Source organism: Apis florea, unplaced genomic scaffold (genome assembly GCF_048593485.1).
Source record: "Apis florea isolate Af1SG1 unplaced genomic scaffold, ASM4859348v1 contig_1794_pilon, whole genome shotgun sequence".
Lineage (NCBI taxonomy): Eukaryota > Metazoa > Arthropoda > Insecta > Hymenoptera > Apidae > Apis > Apis florea.
Window position 1 is genome coordinate 2,066,789 of NW_028256482.1, and position 25,049 is coordinate 2,091,837.

At 33.2% G+C, this 25,049-nt stretch overlaps 3 protein-coding genes across 4 annotated transcripts; 2 read left to right on the forward strand and 1 right to left on the reverse strand.

The window, feature by feature from the left end:
- Positions 1-1,047: 1,047 nt before the first annotated feature.
- On the forward strand, positions 1,048-13,365 carry exex (motor neuron and pancreas homeobox extra-extra). 2 transcript variants are annotated; one of them, XM_012488436.3, is made up of 4 exons: positions 1,048-1,783; positions 1,814-2,590; positions 11,059-11,222; positions 12,772-13,365. In XM_012488436.3, the coding sequence occupies exons 1-4, from the start codon at positions 1,048-1,050 to the stop codon at positions 13,018-13,020; spliced, it is 1,926 nt and encodes a 641-aa protein (XP_012343890.2). In that variant the 3' UTR covers positions 13,021-13,365. The 2 variants fall into 2 exon arrangements, with proteins under 2 accessions (XP_012343890.2, XP_086768305.1); XM_086912179.1 differs by having other exon boundaries at positions 1,048-2,590.
- A 5,778-nt stretch (positions 13,366-19,143) lies between these two features.
- On the forward strand, positions 19,144-22,110 carry Dronc (Death regulator Nedd2-like caspase). Its single transcript, XM_086912192.1, has 7 exons — positions 19,144-19,480; positions 19,618-19,806; positions 19,887-20,122; positions 20,220-20,502; positions 20,573-20,832; positions 21,475-21,742; positions 21,818-22,110. The coding sequence occupies exons 1-7, from the start codon at positions 19,472-19,474 to the stop codon at positions 21,935-21,937; spliced, it is 1,365 nt and encodes a 454-aa protein (XP_086768318.1). The 5' UTR covers positions 19,144-19,471; the 3' UTR covers positions 21,938-22,110.
- Positions 22,111-22,970: 860 nt separating this feature from the next.
- On the reverse strand, positions 22,971-24,917 carry REG (proteasome regulator gamma). Its single transcript, XM_003695100.4, has 5 exons — positions 24,777-24,917; positions 24,175-24,207; positions 23,767-24,087; positions 23,558-23,694; positions 22,971-23,459 (listed from the first exon to the last, which is right to left on the reverse strand). The coding sequence occupies exons 1-5, from the start codon at positions 24,810-24,812 to the stop codon at positions 23,237-23,239; spliced, it is 750 nt and encodes a 249-aa protein (XP_003695148.1). The 5' UTR covers positions 24,813-24,917; the 3' UTR covers positions 22,971-23,236.
- Between the last annotated feature and the right edge of the window lie 132 nt (positions 24,918-25,049).

Genomic DNA, 25,049 nt, shown 5'->3' on the forward strand with positions numbered 1-25,049 from the left:
TTTTTCTAAAATCCGCTAGATGGACACTGCGAATACTATCGAGAATACGATTCCAAATTGCCATTCTCAATAACGCGCACCGCGAATAAATAAATTTCAAGAGTTTCACTCTCGAAATGTACCTTTATGATATCCCCGTTCGTTGAACGGTGACGAATCTGGAATCGAGAATGATGAATCGTGGAGTCGAGAATCGGAAATCAGAAATTGTGAATCGGAACTCGGTTTCTCGAGGGGCGAAGGGAGAGGGGGGGGGCGGAGAAGGGACGGGGGAGGGAGAGGGGGGGGTCGGGAGAGGCGATGGTGGTGTCGAGACTGTGGAATCGGGACTCGAGATTCGGGACTCGAGGTTACGAACCTATGGGACCGGGTAGGCGAGGGTGGAGGGGGAGGAAGGGGATGGTGTAGGCGTGGCAGAATCGCGAGGTTTGCCGCGATAGGCGTGGCAGAATGGAGTGACCGCGGAAACTCGGTAGCAGAGGGGAGCGGTTTTCCCGTTACGGACACGCGGTTCCTCGCAACGTCACTTTGTGGTGCGGCTTCGAGTTAATCGCTCGTATTGCCGCGAAATCAAAACCGTTCGTCATAGGCGCACGTTCGTTGGTCGTTGGTCGTCGTACGTACACGATAGCACGGTGAAAATAACGGTTTTTCAATGCGATCGAAGACACGCAAGAGATTTCGTTCACCGTGATCCACCGTACGAGAAATTAATTTTTCAAAGCCGATACCGATCGTCAACGTATCCAACTGGCCGATCGGTTGTGCGGTCGTTCGATCGATCGATCGAGTCCCGTACGCCGATCGGAAGTTCATCGATCCGTTTCGTCGATCGATCGGGCATTTGTCTCAACTGGATGATCCCGAGAGAAGTGAAAAGACGCGTTCGAATTACATCCGTGTGAATTGATTCGAAACATAAACATAAAGGTGTTCGTGAAGGGGGAGGGAGGGGGGGGAGAGAGGTTGGAACGAAGCGAGGAATTATCATCATGTGGTAATCGAGAGGAATCGAGAGGCGTTCGATCGTCGTTCAGGAATTCAGGTATGCATTACAACGCCCAAGGGATTTTGGAAGACTCGTATCTGCGGCAACGACAACAGCAAGAACATCATCATCATCATCATCATCATCATCATCATCAGCAACAGCAGCGACAACAGCAGCACACCGGTTACGACGTTCGGCGAAAGATTCGCGATCGAAGTTGTTCGCCGGGGTCGGATGAAGTGCGGTCACCTGGTTCCGAAGTGAGGGGAGGAGAGGGTGTCGGATCACCGGAAAATATACGTTTGATCGAAAACGGCTCTCCTTCGGAGCTCGAAGACGAATCGCGAATGTCGAGGTATCGCGAGGAAAATGAGGGGAAAAAACCTTCGTTCTCGAAGCAGGAAAACGAGCCGGCCAGTTTTTTTCGGGACCCGAGCGAAGACACGAGTGTGAAGTGTTCCTTCACCGAGGAGATGGTGTCCGCGGCTCGTTACGGGGAGCCGGATAACTCGCCCGGCAGGATCTCCCCGCAAGAGTACGCGGTTCACTCGACCGTCGAGAGCAGGCGTCACAGTTCCTTCGGTAAGACATCTTTCTGCATCGACGCGCTCCTCGGCCGTGCGAGCGGAAAACAGCAGGAGAGCAATCTCGACCACGAGCGATCCGAACGAGCGAATCAAAGATTGTTATTCGGGGCGACGAGAAATTCCCTCGTCGAAGCGAATTCTTGCCTGGCCAACTCCATAATCGGTGACCGGGAATCATCCTCCTCCGCTCTCGGTGGTATAAGCGGTGGCAGCGGGATCGGTGGCCGCGGTGCAGGTGCAGGCGAGATCGAAACTGGAAGCGGAGTTGGGATCGGGATTGGAAATGGAAGCACGCTTATCGGTACCTCCTCCGTCAGAACGGAGGATCAAAGAGCATCGTCTCTCGGCAATCTTTTGAGCAACCCGTTCGACAGATCCGTCGTGCAGCACGATCTCTCCTCGCCGTCCAACCTGCAAGTTATTCGCGAGGGGAGCAGCGACAGACAAGATATTCGTGAACGGCCCGGCCATTTGTCGTCCGGTATCCGCGTCGAGTCCGTGGAGGAGTCGAAGGCAGCTTTCAAAGGGGGGGAGAGCGGGGGCAACGGAGGATTTCGCGTCGATCGTTTCGAAAACATCGAGGACGAGGCTTCGATCGAGGTTGATCCTACGAGAACCGGAAGCGCGAGTTCGGGGGGGAGCAACGCGAGCCACAGTCCCATCTCGAGCCCTCCGATCTCGCCAGGATCGGAGGAGCCCAGCGGCAACGCTATACCTGGTAATCCGAATTTACCTAGTGGTCATTATGGCGCGCTTGGCAGTGGTGCAGGGGTGACCCGACAGAATCAAGCGCTTCTCTTACATCCGAGTGGTCCCCTCATACATCCCGGAGGATTATATTATCATCCTGCGGGTGGTAGCGCGTTTCATTCGATACACAAGGAAGGACAACCCGTCGGACATTCGCAGAGTGCCGGTGCTCATCCTCAGCAGCATCACATCCATCCACTCCAACTCGAGTGGCTGGCTAGGACTGGAATGTTATATCCCAGATTACCCGCCGATTTAGCCGGTGAGTTGGTGTGGTAATCTTAATTTTTCACCTCGATCCGTGAATGCTTTCATCCGTTCGTGCATCCGATTCTCTTTATTTTTAAAGGACCGAAAAGGACCTTCGCATGTTTTTTATCTATACAGCGAGTCATAGAATTATTGATGTGGGTATTTATAAAAGACAAAGCATTATTAACTGACGGGTTCGTAAAAGTACTTTTGATACTTTTTTTTTTTTTTTTTTTAGAATATTTAACGATATTTATTTTTATAATTATAAATAACAAGGAAATAATTTCGAATGTTTTTATTCTATATAAGAAATATAGGATTACTTTTTGTTATAGTTCAAAAATTTATAATAAGTACGATATATGTTTATATTAAAAATTAATAATTGTAGAAATGAAAAATATTGTAATTTGAAAAAGCAAATTTGCACTTAAGAATTGTTATGACTATAATTAATTTTTTATTTTTCGTATTAATAATTTTATGAACTTGAAAAAATATTTTATTATTAAGTATTTCATTATTCATTAATTTCAACAATAAATAATAACAATGAATGTTTTGTAAATTAACTTAATTTCACAATACGAAATTCACAATACATTATAAAAAAAAAAAGATATTAAAAAGTATTTTTGCGAACCTTTTAATCAATATTTTCTTTTTTTTAATATATATATCTATATAATTTTGACATATATATATATATATATTTTTATGCACATAAATTTATCTTTCAAATTATATTTATATTCCAATCGTTAATAACGATGATTTCCAACAATTATATTACGAAAGACAAAAATTTTTTGTCACGTGAAAAATTGAAGTAACACACTTCGATTATAATATTGCTACAATAAGCAATTATTCGTTTATCTCAAAAAATATATTTTCTCTATTCGTTTAATCTTTTCCCATTTCATATTTTCAATAAATTACCAAAGCGTAAACGATTGCTAGAGAAAATAATACACGGATCAACAATCAATACAGAAAGTGTAATTAGATAATCATCTATTTTATTGAATAAAAATTTCAAGTAGACTCGATTACGTGCAAACGAACGAACGAACGAATAATAGAAAATTTTGAGCTTAATTTCGACGCGTATTCATCATGATATTAATCGCGATAAATTAAACTGTTTTTTTTTTTTTCGATATCTTGAAATACTTATAAATAGTTAAACGAACGATTAATGAACATATAATATGATTATCGTACTTTGTAATACCTATAGATAATGAGAAAGGAAAAAATATTTCTATAATGATATCTACTTTTTTGAAATGATCGATAAACGATTGAAATACTTATTATAGTAGGTATATATCTGTATTAATAGTTAGATATTAGTACTCTGACTTAAAATTGATATAACAATAGATAAAGTGTCATTTTTGCCTGGACGTTTAATGTTTTAATATTACCTTGACAACGTCATAAAATAGATCGACATATTGCTTATACAATAGGCAGATAGCGAATGTTTACATGCTTAATGTAACACTTTACTATATTGACTGGCTACTCAAATTTTTAGGTCGGTTGTCAAATGATATAATATATAGGGAATAAGTTTTGCGGCATACTTTTTAAAATCCCTATCACGATTTTATTTAAAGTAGCATTTATTTATTTCAAAATTCTTCTTTTTCCCGTTTCTTTTTCAAATATTCGATGATTGGTAGCATCGAGAAACTTTCATCATTTCCACATTTTTCATATTCTTCTATCTGAACAAGATTTCAACCAAATAACAAACGTTACCAATCTTTACAAAAAAAATTGCCAAGTAATAAATTTAATTATAAATCACAAATAATGAAAAAAAAAAATATTAGGATTAATCAGAACCGTGTCTAAAGCTTGGGCCTACTTTTTTCATCGTCGCTGAATACGGACGAAATAACGCTAAGAAAAGTTAAGAATAAAACAAAGGGGGGAAAAAAGAATGTCAATAGAAATCAATCAAAAAGTACACCACGCACATACCAACGAAACGATATGATATTTACTTAGACGTTCGGTGGAAAAGCACCGAGAGGAAAAAAAGGAGATGATTCCGGTTACTACTACTACGGTAAATTTCACGCTTAGAAAAAAGAGCGTGGTCGCGTTGTCCGGCCAATCAGTCGAAAGCTTTTATCGAACAAATTGGTCGGTGAACGTAGCAGACCAGGATGCCGAGATGGACCGAATCCGAATAAACGGGGAACGAGAAAGAGAGTGCGGAACGGGAGAGAGAGAAAAATGGGCAGAGAGGCGGGAGTAAACGGAACGCGATTGTGTGTATGTATGTATGTGTATGCGTTTCAGCGAGAGAGAGAGAGAGAGGGAGAGAGCGAGCGGTGTTTGAAACGAAGTGCGGGGTACTTTCTGTCAGATGATCCTGATTGGTAGTTGCCGAGCAATCCAACGTCGACGAAAAAGGCGAAAACCCGATAGCGTAAAACGAGCAACGAGTACAAAAAAAAAAAAAAAAAAAAAAAAAAAAGGTTCTCGCGGAATAAAATAAAACGGTTGCATTCGCCCCACCTGAAGCGGCCGTTATCGCGTCGGTAGGGAACACGAACACGACTTGTTAAAAAATTGCTGGATGGGAGTATCGTCCCGTTCAGCCCTTTCTCCTCCCCTCCTTCCATCTCCTCCTCCTCCTCCATTCTCTCTCTCTCTCTCTCTCTCTCTCTCTCTCTCTCTCTCTCTCTCTCTCTCTCTCTCTCTCAACAGTAGTCTCGCATTCTCGTATGCTCTCGACGTTATGTAAATAACGATGAGTACGCGACTCAGCGGCTCGGGAACGGTGAGCTGACACGAGGAGGGAGAGATAGGGTGGAAGCAAGAGATGTGAGCTTTTATTTGTGGAATATTTGTCGCGCGTTACACCGACGAGGATGTATACCGGCGGCGATCAGACGATCGCGCTTCGTCTATTTTGAGCCGAGCTTTACGGTATTGAAATTTAACTAGAGCGAAACGCCATCTCGCCATCTTCTATATCCCGACATCTCTGCCTCAACTGTACACTAAAAACTGTTTCTCGTATCACCGCGTGTCCATTCACGCGACACCAGTTTGCATTCGGATTAATCGAAATCGACCGAAAACAACTTTTCAACGTGTATGACAGGTATCTAATTTTTAAGTTAAGAAACGCGGGAACGTTCTCGGTGTTGATGTTCGTTCGATTCGATAATTTTCGACGATAATTTTTAACTGTTTATTCCAGTCTAATTTGATATAATGTATATATGTGTATTTTTTTTTAGACAGAACTTTAAGTTTCTATCGTATCTTATTTCGGATTCTTATCCTTGTACATATCTAAATTATATATTATTTTTTTCACTTGGTTATTAAGGAGAAGTATTTAAAAAATTACTAACATTCGTAAATAAAACTTTTTAATGACATTTGCGAACAAATCATAATTTTGATTGATTTTCTAATCAATTTGCAGAGAAATAAAGTAATTTTTGAGCAAGCGTTCAATTATTACAATCAATGATTAAAACATACATTAAAACTTTACTCGATAAATCATTCAGTCTATTCATTAATTTTATAACTTCGATTGCAAAATGACATGAAATTTTAAATCTTTACTATCATTTCATATCGTTTTGAAGATGAACGTAATTTTTGGAATATTGTAAAATCTGTTAAGAAAGTTATTGTGTAATTCTCTAGAACTAGTGAATTAACTATTACGAAAGACCACAAAAAAAAAAAAAAAGAAAGAAAGAAAAACAGTGTGAATGCAAACAATTTCAATTTATCTTTTATCATCAGATATATCTATTATTTCAATTTGACTTGTCAACTCTCACTTCAAATTTTTGTCCTTCGCTGGAATGATTCGCTTTGCGAGATACGGTGAAAAAAATAATGGCGGAAGATGTCGAAGAGATGGGGTAGGAGGTCTGCCAACAAAAGGGGATGATACCCGAGAGATGAAGCACGCGAAGGGTTGGTGGATGATTTAATTAGTTAATTGTGCGTCATTCATCCGTCTATTCATCCCCTTCGCCCTTCTCTCCACGATAGTACAACGCCGACGCAGACGTTCTAAGGTTACCATGGAAACTCCACGGACTTACATAGACCGTTCCAACAGCTAATTTCGTCCATATTTAAAACAATCCAAGAACGTAAATCGCTTTTATTCGAATTTTTGTCGAATGTTTTGTCAGTTGCTTCGCCAATTTCTTCGGCAAAATGAGGAAGAAAAAAAAAAAGAAAGAAAAAAAAAGAGGAAACTCTCGATAACGAAATCTCAGATTAAATCTCTTCTTCGCAGATAATTAGATTATCATCTGTACACGGATAAGTTGTGACAAACTTATTGACAATTAGGAGGAAGATATGAAGCATCCAGTAACTCAGAATTTATCTACGCGAGCCTTTTTTATTATAACAATTAAAAGGGAATCATCTGAAGTGGATTGGATTTGCTGCATCTTTGCAAAATTCGTTGCATATCTTTTGCCAATGGATACTTGTAAAAAAACTATGGTGAATAAAAAGTATCGGAGAATTTTTATTTCCAATGTTTTTAAATGGTCTCGACGAATTCTTTATATTGAGAATATAAAAATAAAGAATACTTTAGTTTTTCTTAACTCAGCAGTATCCGTTGTCTTAGCACTTATTGTTGCTCATTTTTGTAACTATTTTTAAAAAAAAAACGATGCATCCTCGATTTCGTTAAATTTTCAAATAGAATAGTAAAAATCAAAATTTTGAACAAAATCAACTACATTCCTTAGAGATATTTCATTTTTTCTTCTCGTCAGTCTCACGGTTCAATAGAAACCGTGAATATTAAATTTGTTATTAATTCCTCTAATCACCTTACTGTAATGCACAACTGCATCTATCACTTATATCTAGAGTTACACTTAGGATGTTGGATCTAGCCGCGATTACCATTACACAATTGTACGCGATATCGTCGATGACAGTCGAGGAATGAGAATTAATTGCGCACCCATACGCGTACAGGAAAGATGGTAATGTGCTCAAACAGGAGCACGCGGCGTGTATGGCGCGTTGAGATCGGAAACACACGCAGGGTTATCCAGTGTGTATGGAAACGTTGGCGCTGGCAACACGTTGAAAACGTCTAGTGGCGTTACCAGTAGCGGTCGCGTCAGTCTACCTGTCTATAGGCATGTAGGCGGTAATGGTGTTTCTGAATTAGCTGCCAGCTAGTTTGGCCGCCCGCAAGCAAACAGATCTTGGTTACCCGATGTGTAACGTTCCACGTTCGCCCAAACCATCCTATATCTCTATGATCTGGCCTGATCGTGTGCTGTAGCCACATGGGCGCGTGCAAATGGTGACGGTAATTCGAGAGATTCCCCGAAAAAAAAAAACTACTCTCGAGAACTTCTTTCGACTTCTTATTTTTTCTTTGCGAGAAGAAGAACGACACGACACTTTCACTCGTGAAAATTCTATTCTCATTCAGATATATTCGAAGAGATATCCCGAAACGAAACGATTCTCTTTTCGAGCCTGTTACGATAGATCTTGTAATTAAAGGGGAGGGAAAAAGAATGGCCGGTAATGGGTGGTAAAAATCATCGATCGCACGGGCGATTAGATACCTGGTGTATCGTTTAACGGGGAAAGAGGGACAGGAGGGAGACTATCCCAATTCGTAATCCGATGATAAAAGTAAATGGCAGCATTCTGGATGTTTATGACGTGATTCGTGGTGAGTTCACGGACCGAGTTTGAAATTAAATCCGACCATTTTGGGGGTAGGGAAAATAATCTCTGACAAAAGTTGGCCAACTTTTTTTTTTCTCCTCTCCTTGGTATTCATCTCGCCCTCGCCACTGGCTTCCACGGATCTCCAATCGTATGGCGCAAAGGAAGCGGAGTCGATGACGTCTCGCGATCAAGGGATGCAGAGGGATGGTGGATACCGCCGACGTTACCCTCGCCTCGTCTTCCTTCACCTCTGATACGAGGGGTTGAGAATTTGGGGGCGGGTCGTATCGAGCACTCAGGGCTGCAGGCGGAGCTTCCACCGCTATACGAGACAAGGGGAGGGAGAGGAAGATCTGGTACAAACGCGCGCGCGCGCGCTACCACGCGACGCACGCACGCACGCACGCACGCAGCCACGCAACGGCTGGCTGTTCACACCCATCAAGGGATACCAAGAAAGGATAGGAAAACAAGAATCGAGCAAGAAACACGGGGAAATGAGATCGATCAAAAGAGCGGAAAATTATATAGGAACGAGGATACGGAACGAAGCTGCTACGTGTGCATTATAAACTAGAGCCGAAACTTGGATTGTCGAGTCGGAAAAATGGAATTGTAGATAACAAGGCGATTTATTTATTTTACGATGTGTGTGCAGAAATATGAACATGCATATTATATACCATTTAAAGAAAAAATTATTACTTTTCGAAGACTTGTATATTTTCTTTGAAAGCGAAAATAAACGTGAAATCAATTTGAGACAAAGCAATGATTTTTCAATGCAAATTAAAGGAAGAGGAAGAAGAAGAGATGAAAAACCGGCAATCGCGAAATTGTTGAAAGAAATTGGAAAATGTACACTTGGCAAAGTAAGAGGGTGGCAAAAAGGAAGAGAAGGGTGAATATGAGGAATAGAGGGATGGGATCGCGTTAAGTACAGATAATGGCTGGTGTTTACCGGTATGGTGATCAGCATGATTTAAGAGCGGCCTGGCGTGAAGCGGCTAATAGGACCCCAAATAAATTAAATTATCATGATAAAAGTGTAGCGGGGTGAGAACGACGTTAACCTTAACGACACCCCACTGCTTCCACCCTGCACAGAGGAGCACGAAAATGGTGATTGTCCACTCGATGGTGCCGCCCTTCTTGTTTACCGACATCTGTCATAACTCGCACCATTTCTCCCTAGCACCTTCGCATTCGTGCAATTTCAGCGGCTTCCCAGCACAATTCGTCGTCGATGCTTTCGCTTTCAATTCGGCCGTATTATATAAAAATTAATCGAGAAAACCGCGCCCCTTAATCCTTGATAAGTTTCACATTATATATAACTTTTTTCATTAATAATTATACGCGATTAAGAATTTACCAATTTAATTACCAAACGTGTATTCGTTCTTCGAAAGGATACAAATTTCGTGCACAAATGATATAAATCTTAAGAAATCTTGATGGAGGAGATAGAAATTCGATCTGTCTAGATTGTCACGAAAAATTGTCGAGGTGGAAAATCGTTAAACGGACCATATGTGCTCAGTGGGTGGCAAACCATCCTTTGGAGGGACGATTAATGTATTTATATACACAAGTAGCGAGCAACATAAATAACGAACACCGAACCGTTAAGGGTTTACGCGTTTGAAACTCGCATGGCGTGGCAATATGTTACAGATATATCGCTGTAATTTGATTCGACAATTTTTTCTTTTTTTTTTTTTTACTAAAAAACAAGAAGAAAGACAGAGCATTCTTTTTTCCTGAGCTAAGAAGAATATGCGATACGAGGAGAGGTGTCGTCGCAGCGATTTATTTTTCGAAGGCGGAAAAATAGGGCCCACGGTATTGAATGTTTGACTAAGCGGCTGATTAAGAGTGACATAAGGGTATCGCACGTTCCAGATTAATCCGACAATGTGTGTACGCGCGACTAAACACTGCCATGTGTACAAACATTGACAGCCGGTCACGCACTTGCTGTGTAGTTAAATTGGTAGGACAATTCGTAAGCTGAAAGCATTTAAGAGGAAAGAGTGTGCGAGGTGGGCCCACACTGTGAATCTTACCATCGCACGTACTTAACGTGCATGAATTATACCTTGCGCGTGCGTCCATTTTATATATATATTTGTTATATAATTTGTACACAGTTAGGAAAAAGGAAATCACGATTTTTTAAATGTTTTTTTTTCAATGCTTTAAAAAAAAAAATGTCAAAATTAGAAATTCGAAAATGTACGTGGGATTCTAATAAAAATATAAATATAAGTAAGAACGTAAAAAGCTCGATACTGATTCGATATTGAGAATCATCGGTCCCATTCCATCACATTGCAAAGAATTTACTCGAATTTCGAATTGTGATTTATTACGTGTAGAAAGTCAGAAAGGAGAGAAGATCGGGTCTGGCCAGAAGAATCGTTCATAGGGCTAATCGTTAGGGCGGTCACCCTCGTCTCTTCCCTCTCCAATTTGCTCCCCTTCCTATTTTCAACCCCAAATCATAGTATTGCAACCTAGAGGGGAATTTACGCTCGTGGTAATTGCATTAGCATTCGATGATTTTTATTGGTTTCGATTAATATTAATTCAAACGATACAGCATTATAGCAACAACAAGTAGAGATATCCCCCGATTTCCTCTTATCTTTTTTTTTCCCCACCCCCACCCCTCTTTTCGAGGCAAATAAAACGAATTTATATATTCTTGTTACAAGTTAAACAATGCAATGCAATTATTATCGACAGGTTGCGCAGCCCAACATGCCCTCCTTGGAAAAACCAGAAGGCCGAGGACCGCTTTCACGTCGCAACAATTACTCGAATTGGAGAAACAATTTAGACAGAACAAGTACCTAAGCAGACCGAAGAGATTCGAAGTGGCAACCTCGTTAATGCTTACGGAAACACAGGTAAGAAGCATTTTATCAATCAAATTAACGAGATCGCAACGCAAAAATCTTCATAACAATGCAATAACGTTACAATAGTACAATAATGTAATTTATTTCTCGAGTGGAAAATTGAAATGTGTGAAATCGACTCTCAACTTGAATATTTTACAGCTTAAAATGTAATTGTATTAAAAAAAAAAAAAAAAAATTGTTCCATATATAATGTTCCATTATAAACTACATAGTAAGAATTGTTTCATACAAAACAAAATTATCCTTGTTTTTTGATAATTTAACGCAACTTATTAATCATTGAATTAAAACATATGAAGATTTCTGTGACTAATTGACTGATATATATTATCGCAATATATACGCCCTCCTTACTTTTCTATTTTCATTTACTTTCTCTTTTTCTTCTCCACCTTTTTTTTTAAGGTGATACTTCAAGATTACGCGATAAAGAAACCTAAATGAAGGGTGAATGAGCGAGTGAGAGAGAAAACGAGACGAGAAGAGAGAATGAAGAAAAGGGAAAAAGCCTCTAGAGAAATCGGTGAAATAATCCAGGGACCCTTCCTTTCCTTCGCGTGAACGTGAACGAGCGAATCTCTTGCATAGTTTAACAACTTAAACATAACTTTGAAGCTTACGTCCTCTGACGGATCGCTCAGCAAACAGCAACGAAAGTCTGAATTATGGGAGACTGAGTCCCTGATTTGTTTCGATATTCAACCGATTCAAGCTCCGGAGCATTTCAAATTGTTCGAATCGTTGCACACACGTTGCGTATCCCTTCCCTATTTTCTTTCAGCATCCTAAACAGAAGAGAGAAAAATCTTAACTTACAGTTAACTGATCATTGTTGATCATCGTTATCTTTATACTATATAAATATCGAAATGCGAAATTGATTTGAAGATATTGTGCACAGAAGAGGTGCAAAGATTTTTCAAATATCATCAATTCAAGTTATTATATATAGATATATCCGTGCAAAGTTTAAACGAATAAGTTAATTTTTTCCTCTTCGTCTAATTATCTAATCGATTAAATCTTTTATTTAGGCTCATTTGTTTTTTTTTTTTCTTTTTTAATTCGATCGCTTTATATATATGATATTGTCAAATATGTATTCGTTCTCGCGAGAAGAAAACGTGTTTCTTTCTCTCAAGGGTGAAATATAGCAGGGCTGGAAATGAGACGGCAGATCTGTTCAAGTACGTGATATGTTGTCCAAAGGATTTATACATCGTTCTCTTGCGGGATTAGGAAAAGAAATATTGAGTTTATGGTATACTTGCAGCCGATTCGGAGAGGGTTGATTAATAGGTATATGCGATTTAATATTGGCCGGCGTTCGACCTATTCCTCCTATTGCTCCACTAAATTACATACACCATCTCTCTTCCTTCTCGACAGATACATTCAAGTTTCATCATTTTTAATCGATAATTAATATTTTTTATTTTGATTCTTCTATATATATATATATATATATATACGATAGATATAATATAATACATGTTGTATCAACAATCGTGTGTATGTGTGTGTTGGGATTTAGGTGAAAATCTGGTTTCAAAATCGTCGGATGAAATGGAAAAGGAGTAAAAAGGCGCAACAAGAGGCGCGGGCGAGCAATAAGGTGGAGGATGGCGGAAATGTGAGAGGCAGCGAGAGAGAAACGGGGAATGATCCGAATCCAAATTCCTCGCCGAGCCCGCAGGAGGAGAGTACGAAAGGAACGTTACAGGAAACGCAAAGAAATACGACCGAGCTTCAAGAGCCACTTTATCGACCGTACGTGGTATAAAACGAAAGTAATAATTGACGTAATGATGTGCCAAAATAAGAACTAAAGATAATCAAGATAAGTTGCCATTTTCGCGTCATTTTCTCGATCGAAACACCTTTCATACTTCGTGGGATCTTCTCCTTTTTTTTGGGCAGTGGGGAGGGGGCAGAGGCGTTGTACGAATATTGGGGGGATTGATCAGATTTCTCGAGGAAAAGAAGATTCGTAAGTGGAATCGCGTGCATGTATATATATATAGTATACAAGAAGTATCGATCAAGTACGTAATACTGGTGTAACATTGGAAAATTTGTATGTAAATATAGGGAACAAAGCTATATAATAATAATAAATTATATTATATAGACGCATATTTATACACGCATAGGTATATACACGCGTTCCCTCGTGTCCATGCCCGTGCTTGCACGCGATCGCTGTTATCAACAGCGATAATGTTAGAAAATTTAATTGAACTTGACTCCTTTACTTATTATTTCCCTTGAATTATTTCGAAACGTTTTACCGATTACCGAAGGTTGGTAAAAAAGAAAAAAAAAAAAGTGCGTTTTTATCCGGTGTCACGAAAAGAAAAGAAAAAGAAAAAAAAAAAAAAAGATACGGCTTGTATTAATAAATCGAGAGCGACGAATCGCAGCAATAGTTGTATAAAATCATCGATTAGAGTTAAGTACGAGGAGATGCTAGAAGATTTTTGACCCTAACACTTCTCCAACGTTGCTCTAGATCCACAGACACTCGAAGACACGTACCTATCTATTTATGATAAATTACATAACTGTAAATAATATTCGTATACGTTTAGGGTAGAAAAGTGCGATGCGAGGACTAACGTCATATTATGTCGCAACAAGTTCCTAAAATAAATCACAAATAGAAGAATAAAACGTATGGGCTTTGTTTATTCCTTATTCATTTTTTTTAAATTCTCGTTCGATGCATCGCAAACAATGAATCGCATTGAAAATTAATTTTTAATTACTTTACTTAACGTACTTGACGTTTCTCATAGTTATGCTTTCTAGATGTTTCTAGATGTCTCTTACGTACTCGTGTCGTTAAATTTTATACACGTGCATATGTATTTTATACATAGTTTTACATAAGCGATCAATCTTTGTTTCTGTAAAAGAAAGAAAAAAAAGAAAAAAAAAAAAGAAAGAAAAACTTGAAAATATGTACCCATTCAAAGAAGACACGATCATATGTTTCCCACTACAGTTTCCCGTAAGCGTAAGCGAAGAATCATCAGTATTTATGATATGCTAATTTCCCGTTACAAATTCCGCGATGTTTCGCGGATGACTGCTCTTACCGGCTACAGCCAGTGGAAAAACCATCCGTTTGGAAAACCAGTCGTCAACGAAGGAATGGAGAGGAGCAGGAGAGAAGAGAAACTTGGATATAGATATAGATATAGGTTCGTCTGAAATAGTGATCGGTTTCGATTACAGCATTCTCAGAAATCGGTGTTAAACGTAAATAGGAAGAATTACTGTTGATTCGAATCGAGAAAATTTGATGATAGAAAGATAGATTTAAGTAAGTACATATCCCATACACGCAGTACATATATACATATACGTTATGCAGGTATGGTGTATGTATTGCGTGATAATAATTAAAGATCGTTTCTTCTTCGTATTCTTTTTTACAAAATGTAGAGATATATCTAGAAGAAGTAAAGAAAAATTTTAAGGTTTAGAATAAAAAGTTTTAGTACGTACAACTCCTATTTCCTTGTTTTCTTTTTTTTTTTTTTTTTTTCTTTTTTTTTTCACAACAGCTTTATAAAGATTCGCCGATTCTCAAGACATCTAAATGTGAAATATAAAAAATATCGAAGAATAAGATGGATTTGTGCCAAGATACTTTAAAATCTGCTAACTAACTGAATTCTCCGGGCGGAAACAGCAATCTCTTGAATCTATTACACGATTGAGTATTATAAAAAGTAATATTTAATACAAGTATTTTTATTCGCACTTTTCCTTCCTCTTCTCTTTCTCTCTCATTTTCTTCATCCAATACAAAATTTACGTAAAGGAAATGCGTAAGTACTTGTACGTTTCGCAAGATTTTTATACGCACACATAATATAAATACATGTACGTATTGTTATTATCAGATCCAATAGCGCGTTAGAGAATCGTAGACGATGAAAATCTTACTCTATCCAAGTTAAGGATTACGACGGTCGCGGGGTGTTTGGTGGGACTAACTAGAGGGTGGCGCAAGAGTGGAGCGTGCAGACGAGAGCAGAGGCGGGGCACTCATGTTTATATGCATTGTATTGCTAAAACCCTTTTAACCGAATTACATTTAGCGATTCTAGTGCCGCTTTCCCGGCTCTCCTTCTCCCGAGTCTACCGGTGGTCGTCGTCACCCCTTATGCGCTTTTCACTCTCCTCCCCCAACCTTCGATTCTCCGTTCTATCCTTTTTCTTTTCGTGGCGCATAATCCGTTGGCGCGACGAGGAGGGCGAACAACGACGACGACGACGACATTGCGCTAGCTGTGGAATAGTGGGGAGTCGTGGTGGGGTTGGAAAACCAATGGGGCAAGATTCCGAGACTTGGAACGGCATCCCTGAATTCTTGATTCTCTTGGTAAACAAGTGCTTAGGTGATTCACTGCTTGTTCGCTCCTATCGGCCGTCGTCTGTTTCTAGACGCCATTGTGTTTTGCGATTCCACCTCGTTTTCCGGTCTAATGGCTTTCCGTGACTAACGGTGGATAAGGTTGCTCCGGAAACTCTTACTCCTGTTTCTATTTATCTTTTATTTTCTTCTCTTCTTTACTTTTTTCTTTGTTTTTTTTTTCTGTCGCTATTTTTTTTTCTTTTTTTTAATAAATATGTGCATATATACATCTTAATGATGTTTTTTTTTTTTTTTTTTTCAGTTTCATTCCTCATCGATATCATTTATCGAGCGATGACATAAAAAATATTGCAAATTATGTTCGCGATTGTTATTATTATTATTTGAGGATTAATCGAAATTGTAATACATATTCGAGAAATATATTAATTTAGAAAATGTTTTTTCTGATGTAAAAAAATATTCGTAAAATAATGCTTGCAGAACGAACAATCGCGAGAACGATAGATATCCGAAGATCCAAATTGTTTCATTCGCGGATCTCGCGTAGGAGTCCATCATTAGCGCTAACAAGGTTGGCCCGAGGCTACAAAGGGGACTTCACCCTTCGTCGAGCTAACCTCTAGGTATACATATACACGCTTACAAATGCGTGCAAACACGTGCAGAAATAGACACGAATAGAGAGTATATGAGCGCATATATATCGCTGTAGTTTGGTCCCTTTTAGAAACAAGAGGGGATAATAAGATCTACGACAATCAAGTAAGGATGTCGAGAGAGAAAGAGAGAGTATTGCGAGATGCGGCTTATCGAATGAACTTTGGCGTGATGATATTCGTCATATTATATTCACATGTTATTATTTCATGTTAAAGTGAATTCATTATTTATTGATCAATTTGTATCTCTTTTTTGTACGTAATGCTTGTACATATGATATTTTCTTTAAAAAAATTTTCTTCCTTTTATTTATCGTGATTTATTCGTGATTTTTCTTTTACATTATTAATAGCAGACATTTTTAAATATTGAGATACTATTTGCTACAATATTGACAACATACGTACTTTATATGCACTTATTTATTTATTTGCATAATCTTTAAGATTTATAACAGAAAATATCTGTAATGATAAATGAAAGAAAGATAAAAAGAAAACAAAAAATAAAGGCAATAAATTGAAAACTGAACAATCAAATATTAAAGAAACATAACAACAAAGAGACTAAGTTTTGAACAAAAACTATTATACTATGATAGAAAAATGAAAGGATCCACATTGTAATCGATATAAAATGGTATCAGAGGCATAATAGTTATCAAAAGAAATATATAATATATATATAAAAAAAAAAAATAAAAGATAAAAGAAATATAAATATATAAAAAAAAATGAAAATAATATGTATTATTATTTATTATAGATTTCTATTCATATAATAATTAATCACTAAATAATTTTTTAACTTAATGAAATTTTTTCTATTTTAGTATATTAAAGAAATTTTAACTTAAACTTTTCCTTAAAAAAATTTATATATATATATAATACAATAAATGAATGATTGTTACCTGATGAAATTATACAAAAGTCAAATTATTTTTCATAATTTTTAAATATATTATATATATCTGTAAATCTTATATATAAGATTTACATATTATATATATATATATATATATAAGATTTATATATATTAAATTCAAATATTTATATATATATATAACGATTAAATCAAATCATGTTTATATCTGAAACAAAACAAATTTTAATTTAAATTCAAACTTAACTATTTAATCAGCTAAACCTATAAATAACAGATTTTGCAAAATTCCATTGTTGTTGTTCGTAATCATCGTAAAAAAAAAGTAAAAATTTGATTAATCAAAAACTATTACATCTATTAGCAGATTAACAAAAATATAACAAAATTAGTGAAAATAGATTGATAGCACAAATCGAATAGATAACATAACCTATTGTCAGATTGAAGAATTGCGAAAAGTAGAATTTGCGCATACACTCTGATGTGTTTGATTTTGTCTTAAAAAAATAAAAATTAAAAATTGCCAAATTTTACAATTTCAGCCATTTAAATTTTAAAGAAGCGCATATATTGACAATTAAAATCTATTAACTTTTTCCGAAATACGATTGTTAGAACGTAATAAGAATAACCATATGAATTCAGTGTTTTCATTTCTTTTTACAAAATAAATTCTAATGCCATCAATGAAATGGAAAAAGAATTAATATTAATGCAAATAATATTTGTTTTATTTCATTTATATTATATTTATTATAAATATTTTTTATATTAATAAATATAATATATGTATTGCAATATATATTTATAATATATATAAAAATGTTTTTTTTTATTAAAGAAAAATGTTTTATGCATGTTATGAAGATAATGTGAGATTCCATTTTTCAGGAAAGATATTTCTAGGGCTATCCTTTTTTCATGAGGAAAATGTTTCTTCTTCGAGTTTGTAGCAATATTTGCAAATTATAAATATTGTATATAAAAAATCTTAGAAATTTCACTTTATTATCATAAAGACACTATGATAAACTAGATATAGGGAATTTGATGTTGGTAAATTTGTTACTGACATTTATAACATTTTTAATAAGTATTTATTCATATTGATTTAAGTATTTATAAAGATTGAAAATTCGTAAATAATTCAATTTTTTATTTAAATAAATAATTATTTATAATGTTAGCTACTAATTTGTTTACATTAAATTCCCTATCTGAAGCTTGAAGCTTTTTATTTGCTTGTACTGATTCAAGCAAATAGCCAATCAGAAGTAAGAATGAATCAGTTAAGAAAAGAGTGCGTTATACTACTATATAAAGTTTTAATTTTCATCAACCACATTTTCCATCATAATCGAATTTATGTAATAATTATATATGTAATAAATAAAATAAAAAAATTTTTATTTGCGAAAAAAATTTGTAAAGTACTTACATTTTATTTTATCAGAAGCATTCAGCTTTGTATATTTTTCACTTAATTAGTTACTCTAGCACTTTTATATATTCTAAAATTCTATAAAATAACAATATTGCAATAAGATTCCTGGACACAATTATTATTAACGAAGAAATTATTATATTTAATTTTTTTCACTAGAACTTTAATAAAATAAAATTATTATAATTATTGATTAGTATTTTAATAAATTACAATCTTTATGTTTTTAAATAAGTATAAATAATTAAAAATAAATCTGGAAAGCATATATATATCTATAACTTTCTTCTTAATTTCAATTTCTATTATAATATATATTAAAATAATTTTCCATAATTTATTTAAAATAAATAACTTATGAATAATATAAAAATGATAGTGAGACACTGAATTTCATAAATAAAAAATAGAAAAATATATTGGTCTACGTCTTTTCTACACTTAGTGCTTATACCTCGTCTGTTCTTATATTTATTAATATAGAATATCTTTATGATTATTTATATGTATTATGGTTATTTGATATATATAATTCCTATTATTAAATAAGTATATTCATTCTTAGAGGTTAGACAAAAATATATTGAAATTTTCATATTCGATTAATCGATTAGTTTAAATATATATTAATCTTAATCTATCGATTCTTATACTTGAAATATATTAATTGAATATTTTTTTTGTATATTATTAATTTAAACTTCCGTCTAATTTTTTTTTAATAGAACGTTATATTATAAAAAATTAGTTTATTATATTATTTTAAACATATTTAACAATATTATGTTTAATAAGATTTGACCAATACAAATATGTATCGAAATATACGAATCAAGCTGTGATATGTGAATGTTTCAAGTATGTGATTCATTTTATGACTTTTTTCATATATATATTGATTTATATTTGGAGAAAATAAGAATAAAATGATATTTACTAGTGAAAATAAACTCAAAATAATTAAATAAGTTAATAGTAATTTCTTTAAATGACAGATTTTATTAATTAGTATAATATATATTATTATCATTATATTATATTTAATAATGGATCAAAAACATCGGGAAACAATAGATTTATATTGTAAGGATATTGTACCTAGAATAAATATAATTAAACTATGGCCAAAGCTTGTCGAAAATCAAATTTTTAATAGAGATGATGTAAATATTTCACGTTGGAAGGTAAGAATATATTTATTTAAAATGTAGTAATTTTGAAATTGCAAATTATATAATAATATATTTATAATATTTTTATGCAGAAAAATCTCACAGATAAAGCAATTGTACAAGATATATATTTAACAATAAAAACACGAGGACCTTTTGCATTTCATCGTTTTGTAACAAGTTTAAGACAAAGTGATCATGATGATTTAGCAGATATTTTAGAAGGAAAAAAAATATTTTCTGATGATAATATACAAAAAAATATTAATTGTAAAATTATGAAAAATAATAATATAGAAAAAACAGAAATAGTTCCAGTTATAGAAGAGTAATGTTTAAAATTATATCAATGGATTTTGATTTATTTTTATATTTAAATTCTATTATTTAATTATCATAACCATTATATTTTTTTTTTAAAAAAGAATACAAGATGACTTTTATCGTAATATACAAGTGTCTGAAGTACCTCTACAAATTCAAGTACGAAAAGCCACAAAATTTTTAGATGGACCTGTATATGAAAATGTTCAAACATATCCAATGCGTAGAAATCCTCGTGGATTTGTTTTAATAATAACAAATATTGATTATAAATATTCAGACAAAGAGCCTAGAAATTCAGCAAAACATGATGAATCAAATTTAAAACAATTATTTGATCAAATGGGTTTTCATGTTATTTCCTATCGTAATTTAACTGGAGAGGTAAACATAATAGTTTTGATTAGAAAACAATTAAAAAATTTTAAATTATAGCATTTCATTTTTTTTTAAGGAATTATTGGAAAAGATAAAAAAATTTTCTCAATATAAAGAATTACGTAATGTTGATTCTTGTTTTATTATCATTAGCAGTCATGGTAATATTCATCCTCAATATGAAATCACAGAAATAGTGGGTGTGGATCGTAATGAACAAAATGAAATGCAAAATTGCAAAACTGTTTTGTGTACAGATATTTTGGATTATTTTACTGCAGAAAATTGTCCTCATCTTGCAGGAAAACCAAAGATTTTCATTTTTCAATTATGTAGGTAAGTATTGAAACTATCATAGAAATTTTTTTCAAAAATATATACAAAATACAGCAAAAAATTATAAAAAGGTATAAAATAATTCTTTATGAAAAGATGAGAAAAAATATGAAATATATAAAATAAAATTTTTTTATTGAAAACTTAATTTTTGAATTAATTTCATTCATATAAAATTAAAAATTATATTATTATTATATATAATCAATTATTATGAATATAAAATTATTTTCAATTATTCTTCCGATACATTATCAATATTTCTATCAGTGATTTAAAACTTACATTTTCTGAAAAATTATTGTGCTTTTTTTCCAATCAAGAGTATTTTGTGTAATTACAATGTAATAGCAAATATTAACAGATAATTTATAATCACATGATATTAGAATTATTTAGAATCATTTGAAGAAAATTTATAATTAATAAAATTCAGCCATAATCCTGTTTATGCAGCAAATTTTGAAATTAGATTTTTTTTTAGAAAATATGTTTTCAATAAAAAAAATATAAAATAAAAATTATTTTATATTTTTTTTTATATATTTTTATTATCTTGTACCTATTTATATATAAATTTCATATCTTGTCTATATATATATATATAATATATCTTATCAATATTAATAAATAATTTTATAGAGGAGACAAAAAACAAAAATCAGTAAAAAAACCCAGACACACAACAGATACATCTAATTTACATACTTCTGAGGAAATGATAGGTTTTAAAACAAATAGTAATAAGGAAACAATGAGAAATTATGAAGACATGCTTATTGCACATGCTACTCTTCCAGGATATGTTGCTTTTCGAGATAATATAACTGGTAGTTGGTTCATACAAATTTTATGTGAAGTATTTATGAAATATGCTCATGATACTCATGTTCAGGATTTACTAAATATGGTGAATAAATTTTTTTAATATATATTAATATTATTTTATACATTAGTTACAATATTGTTATTTGATGTTTCATAGGTTGATGAAAGATTAAAAATACAAAGAACGACTGGAGAAGAATGTCAAACATTAATGGTGACATCAATAGGATTTAATAAACATTGTTATCTCAATCCTGGTCTTTTTGAAGAACCATGATTTAAAATACTTCATCAAATAAAACGCACAATGTATATAACAATTATTTTTTATATATGTATTGTCTATCATGAACTATTAAAGAAATCAGACATATTTTATTTATGAAATAAATTTGTGTTGTATTACATTTTCATTACATTTTATAAAATATATCAAGAAATATATATAAATTTTTGTTTTTTTTTTCTATACATATAATGTATCTCTATATATGTCGCATAAAATATTTTAAATCTGTGTTAAAATAATAATCGTGGATATTGTAACGATACGCACGACAAGAAAAAATAATTAATAATGGAATAAACAAACCAAGCTGTTGTAAATAGAAGACATATTAAGAAAGTAATGATCACGATGACGAAAAACGGACTAACATCCAATTAATACTTACATTTGTATAAATACAATAATAACTTCAATATTTGCATCATTCGCATACAACGAAATTTATTCGTAATAAAATATAGTATGTGTTACGATACGTATTTTTAAATGAACAGTTATGTACACACACATTTACATTATTTAATATTATATAAAATAAAAACAATAAAAACAAAAGAAGAATGCAATTCCGAATAATATAATTTATGACTAAAAATAATCTGGGTCAGGTTTTCATATCGTAAATCACGATTAAAAGAAAAAGTGGTTTTTAAGTTAATACGATTTACCAAAAAATTTGTCATATTTCAATTTATGTTCTAACAATCTTACAACTGTAAATTACAAATTACATGCTTAACTATATTCTAAATTCAAGTATATAGGTGAAAAGATAAATGTTTCAACACTTTTCTTTCTATTTTTCATAAGTACGTCACACCGTGCAGTTAAATAGAATTTATGAAAATTTAAAAAAAGAAAATTGATAGTAGAAATCCACATTATTAGAGGAAGGAAATAGGAAAATTGAAATTATGAGAAATTTTGTAATAATTAAACAGTTAAGATTCAAAATTATTTCAACTTTTTGTTAGTGGAAAATGCAATTATAATTCAATTTGCTTAAATGATACTCAATGTATTTTCCTTTCATATATATATTTTTTGCTAAAGTGTGCAGAATCATTATCATTGTAACTTATAATGCCGATTTAGATTGCTTTGGATATGGCTCAAGTGAATGACTGAGTCAACGTCACGGCGATTGAATAAAAAAAAAAATAATTTGAATTTTCTATTGAAAAATCAAGAATAACACTCTCTCCGGCGTGCAGATTTTTTTTCTTTTTGTTTCTTTTTTCCATTACAATCCTGTACATTATTCAATAGAAATAGCATATATAGCATTTAATACAAAGATTGCGCATTGGAAGAGCGAGGTTTTTTTATCTTCTCCAAGTTCTTGATTACCAAATCGTGCAAAGAACAATAACGATTACGGACCTCGCACATAACTAGCCATAAGCTTACATATTCTTTTTCATCTAATTCTTGAACTGCTCTTCTATAATCGCTGATGTGTGGATATTTCGCAACTTTACTAACAATCTTTCCTCTAGAGATAAAATACCTAACAAAATACCTTTGTGTGACTTTCATTGAAATAGAAAACTTTGTTGACTATTTCATTGAAATAGGAAATTTCAATATTATTACAATTCATATTACCTAGATATTTGATCAAAAAATGCAGCAGCTTCACTTTCAACTGACTGTATTTCAGCAAGTGTATCTTCTTGTACTGACACACCAAAATTATTACCATCTTCAATTTTTGGAATCAAAAATGAAATCCACATTTTCAACTGGAAATTCAAAATTTCATTTAACTAGTATAAATATTAAAATTTGCATAATTTGCATCATAGAATATATACCAAATTAGAATCTTCCAATAATTGTCGAATATAAGGTTTGACTATGTGAATAAGATCACACAAGGGCTTGTTACAAGGTACAGGTCCATTTGGTAAAACCATCACTTTGGTTCCACTGGTATCATCTATACTATTATCTACTTTTCGTTTTTTTGTAGTAGAATCATTTTCGGAATGATTAAGAATAATAGGATCTGGAATGGGTACATTTAAATCTTGATGAACATCTGATAATTTTCTATTGCAAAAGCCAGGGGTTTCCAATAATTCATTCAATTTAACAATCTTTTCTGGAAATCCTTTTAATAATAGTTGTTCAGCCTAAATGAAATGTATGTTTATAATGTACTTTGAAACAAAAATGGATCACTTATAATTACATGAATAAAGATAATAGCATTTTCTTACCTTTGTTTTTAAGGAATCCTTGTATTCTTGAACCTGCAAGATAAACTTGAAAGGTAAATACATTAAGGATGATGGTCATATTCAATTGAAAGTTGGTATTTTACTTTAATTATATATAAAAATACATACATATATTTTAAATATAATGAAATTATAAGTATTTCATTTGCAAATTTATATATTTATCTCAAAAATAAAATATTTTAAACAAATTTTTTTAAATTATTTTAAAAATTAGTGTATTAATTAGAACATTAAACGAACATAAAAAATCACATAAGAAAATCGAGAATTCTATTGTCGATATAATAATACAGGTATAGTTTTGCGTAAGCAATGAGATAATGTAAGTGATCAAGGCCAATTACTAAAAATGTAAAAAAAATGAAAGAATTAATATATTTAAATATTGAAGAAGTGCACATTTTTTAAAAAATATTAAGGACAAAATAAAAGATATTATTTTGAACATAATGATGCCGGTGAGTTAAACGTTACATTAACCTAAGCGTTCTTACTTGTAATATACCAAATGTATTTTATAGATTGCTTAATTTGATCCTTGTTCTCTGTAATTTAAACTATAATATAAAATATTTTACCTTCTGTGCTGTAGTATCCGCCATTATACACTCCATGAAAAAAAAAAGTTTATAAAATATAACCACACTGTCCCTTTGTTGTAACGTACAACTTCAAACAGGAAGTAGTGGTGAATATTCTTACTACGCCATCAAATCAGAATCTATATTGTTAATAATTATGATATTCTTTTCAGAATTTGAAATGTTGTTTAAAATTATTTTCTGTTTAAATTCGAAATGCTATAAAACTAATAAAATTATGATAATATGCATGCTAGGATTGAAAGATAT

Excerpts from the sequence above, each read along its gene's own strand:
- exex (XM_086912179.1), top strand. The coding sequence starts at position 1,048 with ATGCATTACAACGCCCAAGGGATTTTGGAAGACTCGTATCTGCGGCAA. Across the intron at positions 2,591-11,058 it reads ATTACCCGCCGATTTAGCCG|GTTGCGCAGCCCAACATGCC; the intron begins GTGAGTTGGTGT and ends TATTATCGACAG. Across the intron at positions 11,223-12,771 it reads TAATGCTTACGGAAACACAG|GTGAAAATCTGGTTTCAAAA; the intron begins GTAAGAAGCATT and ends GTTGGGATTTAG.
- Dronc (XM_086912192.1), top strand. Across the intron at positions 20,123-20,219 it reads ATAGTTCCAGTTATAGAAGA|AATACAAGATGACTTTTATC; the intron begins GTAATGTTTAAA and ends TTTTTAAAAAAG. Across the intron at positions 20,833-21,474 it reads TTCATTTTTCAATTATGTAG|AGGAGACAAAAAACAAAAAT; the intron begins GTAAGTATTGAA and ends ATAATTTTATAG.
- REG (XM_003695100.4), bottom strand. The coding sequence starts at position 24,812 with ATGGAGTGTATAATGGCGGATACTACAGCACAGAAG. Across the intron at positions 23,695-23,766 it reads TATTGGAAGATTCTAATTTG|TTGAAAATGTGGATTTCATT; the intron begins GTATATATTCTA and ends TTGAATTTCCAG. Across the intron at positions 23,460-23,557 it reads TTTTTTGATCAAATATCTAG|GTATTTTATCTCTAGAGGAA; the intron begins GTAATATGAATT and ends GTATTTTGTTAG.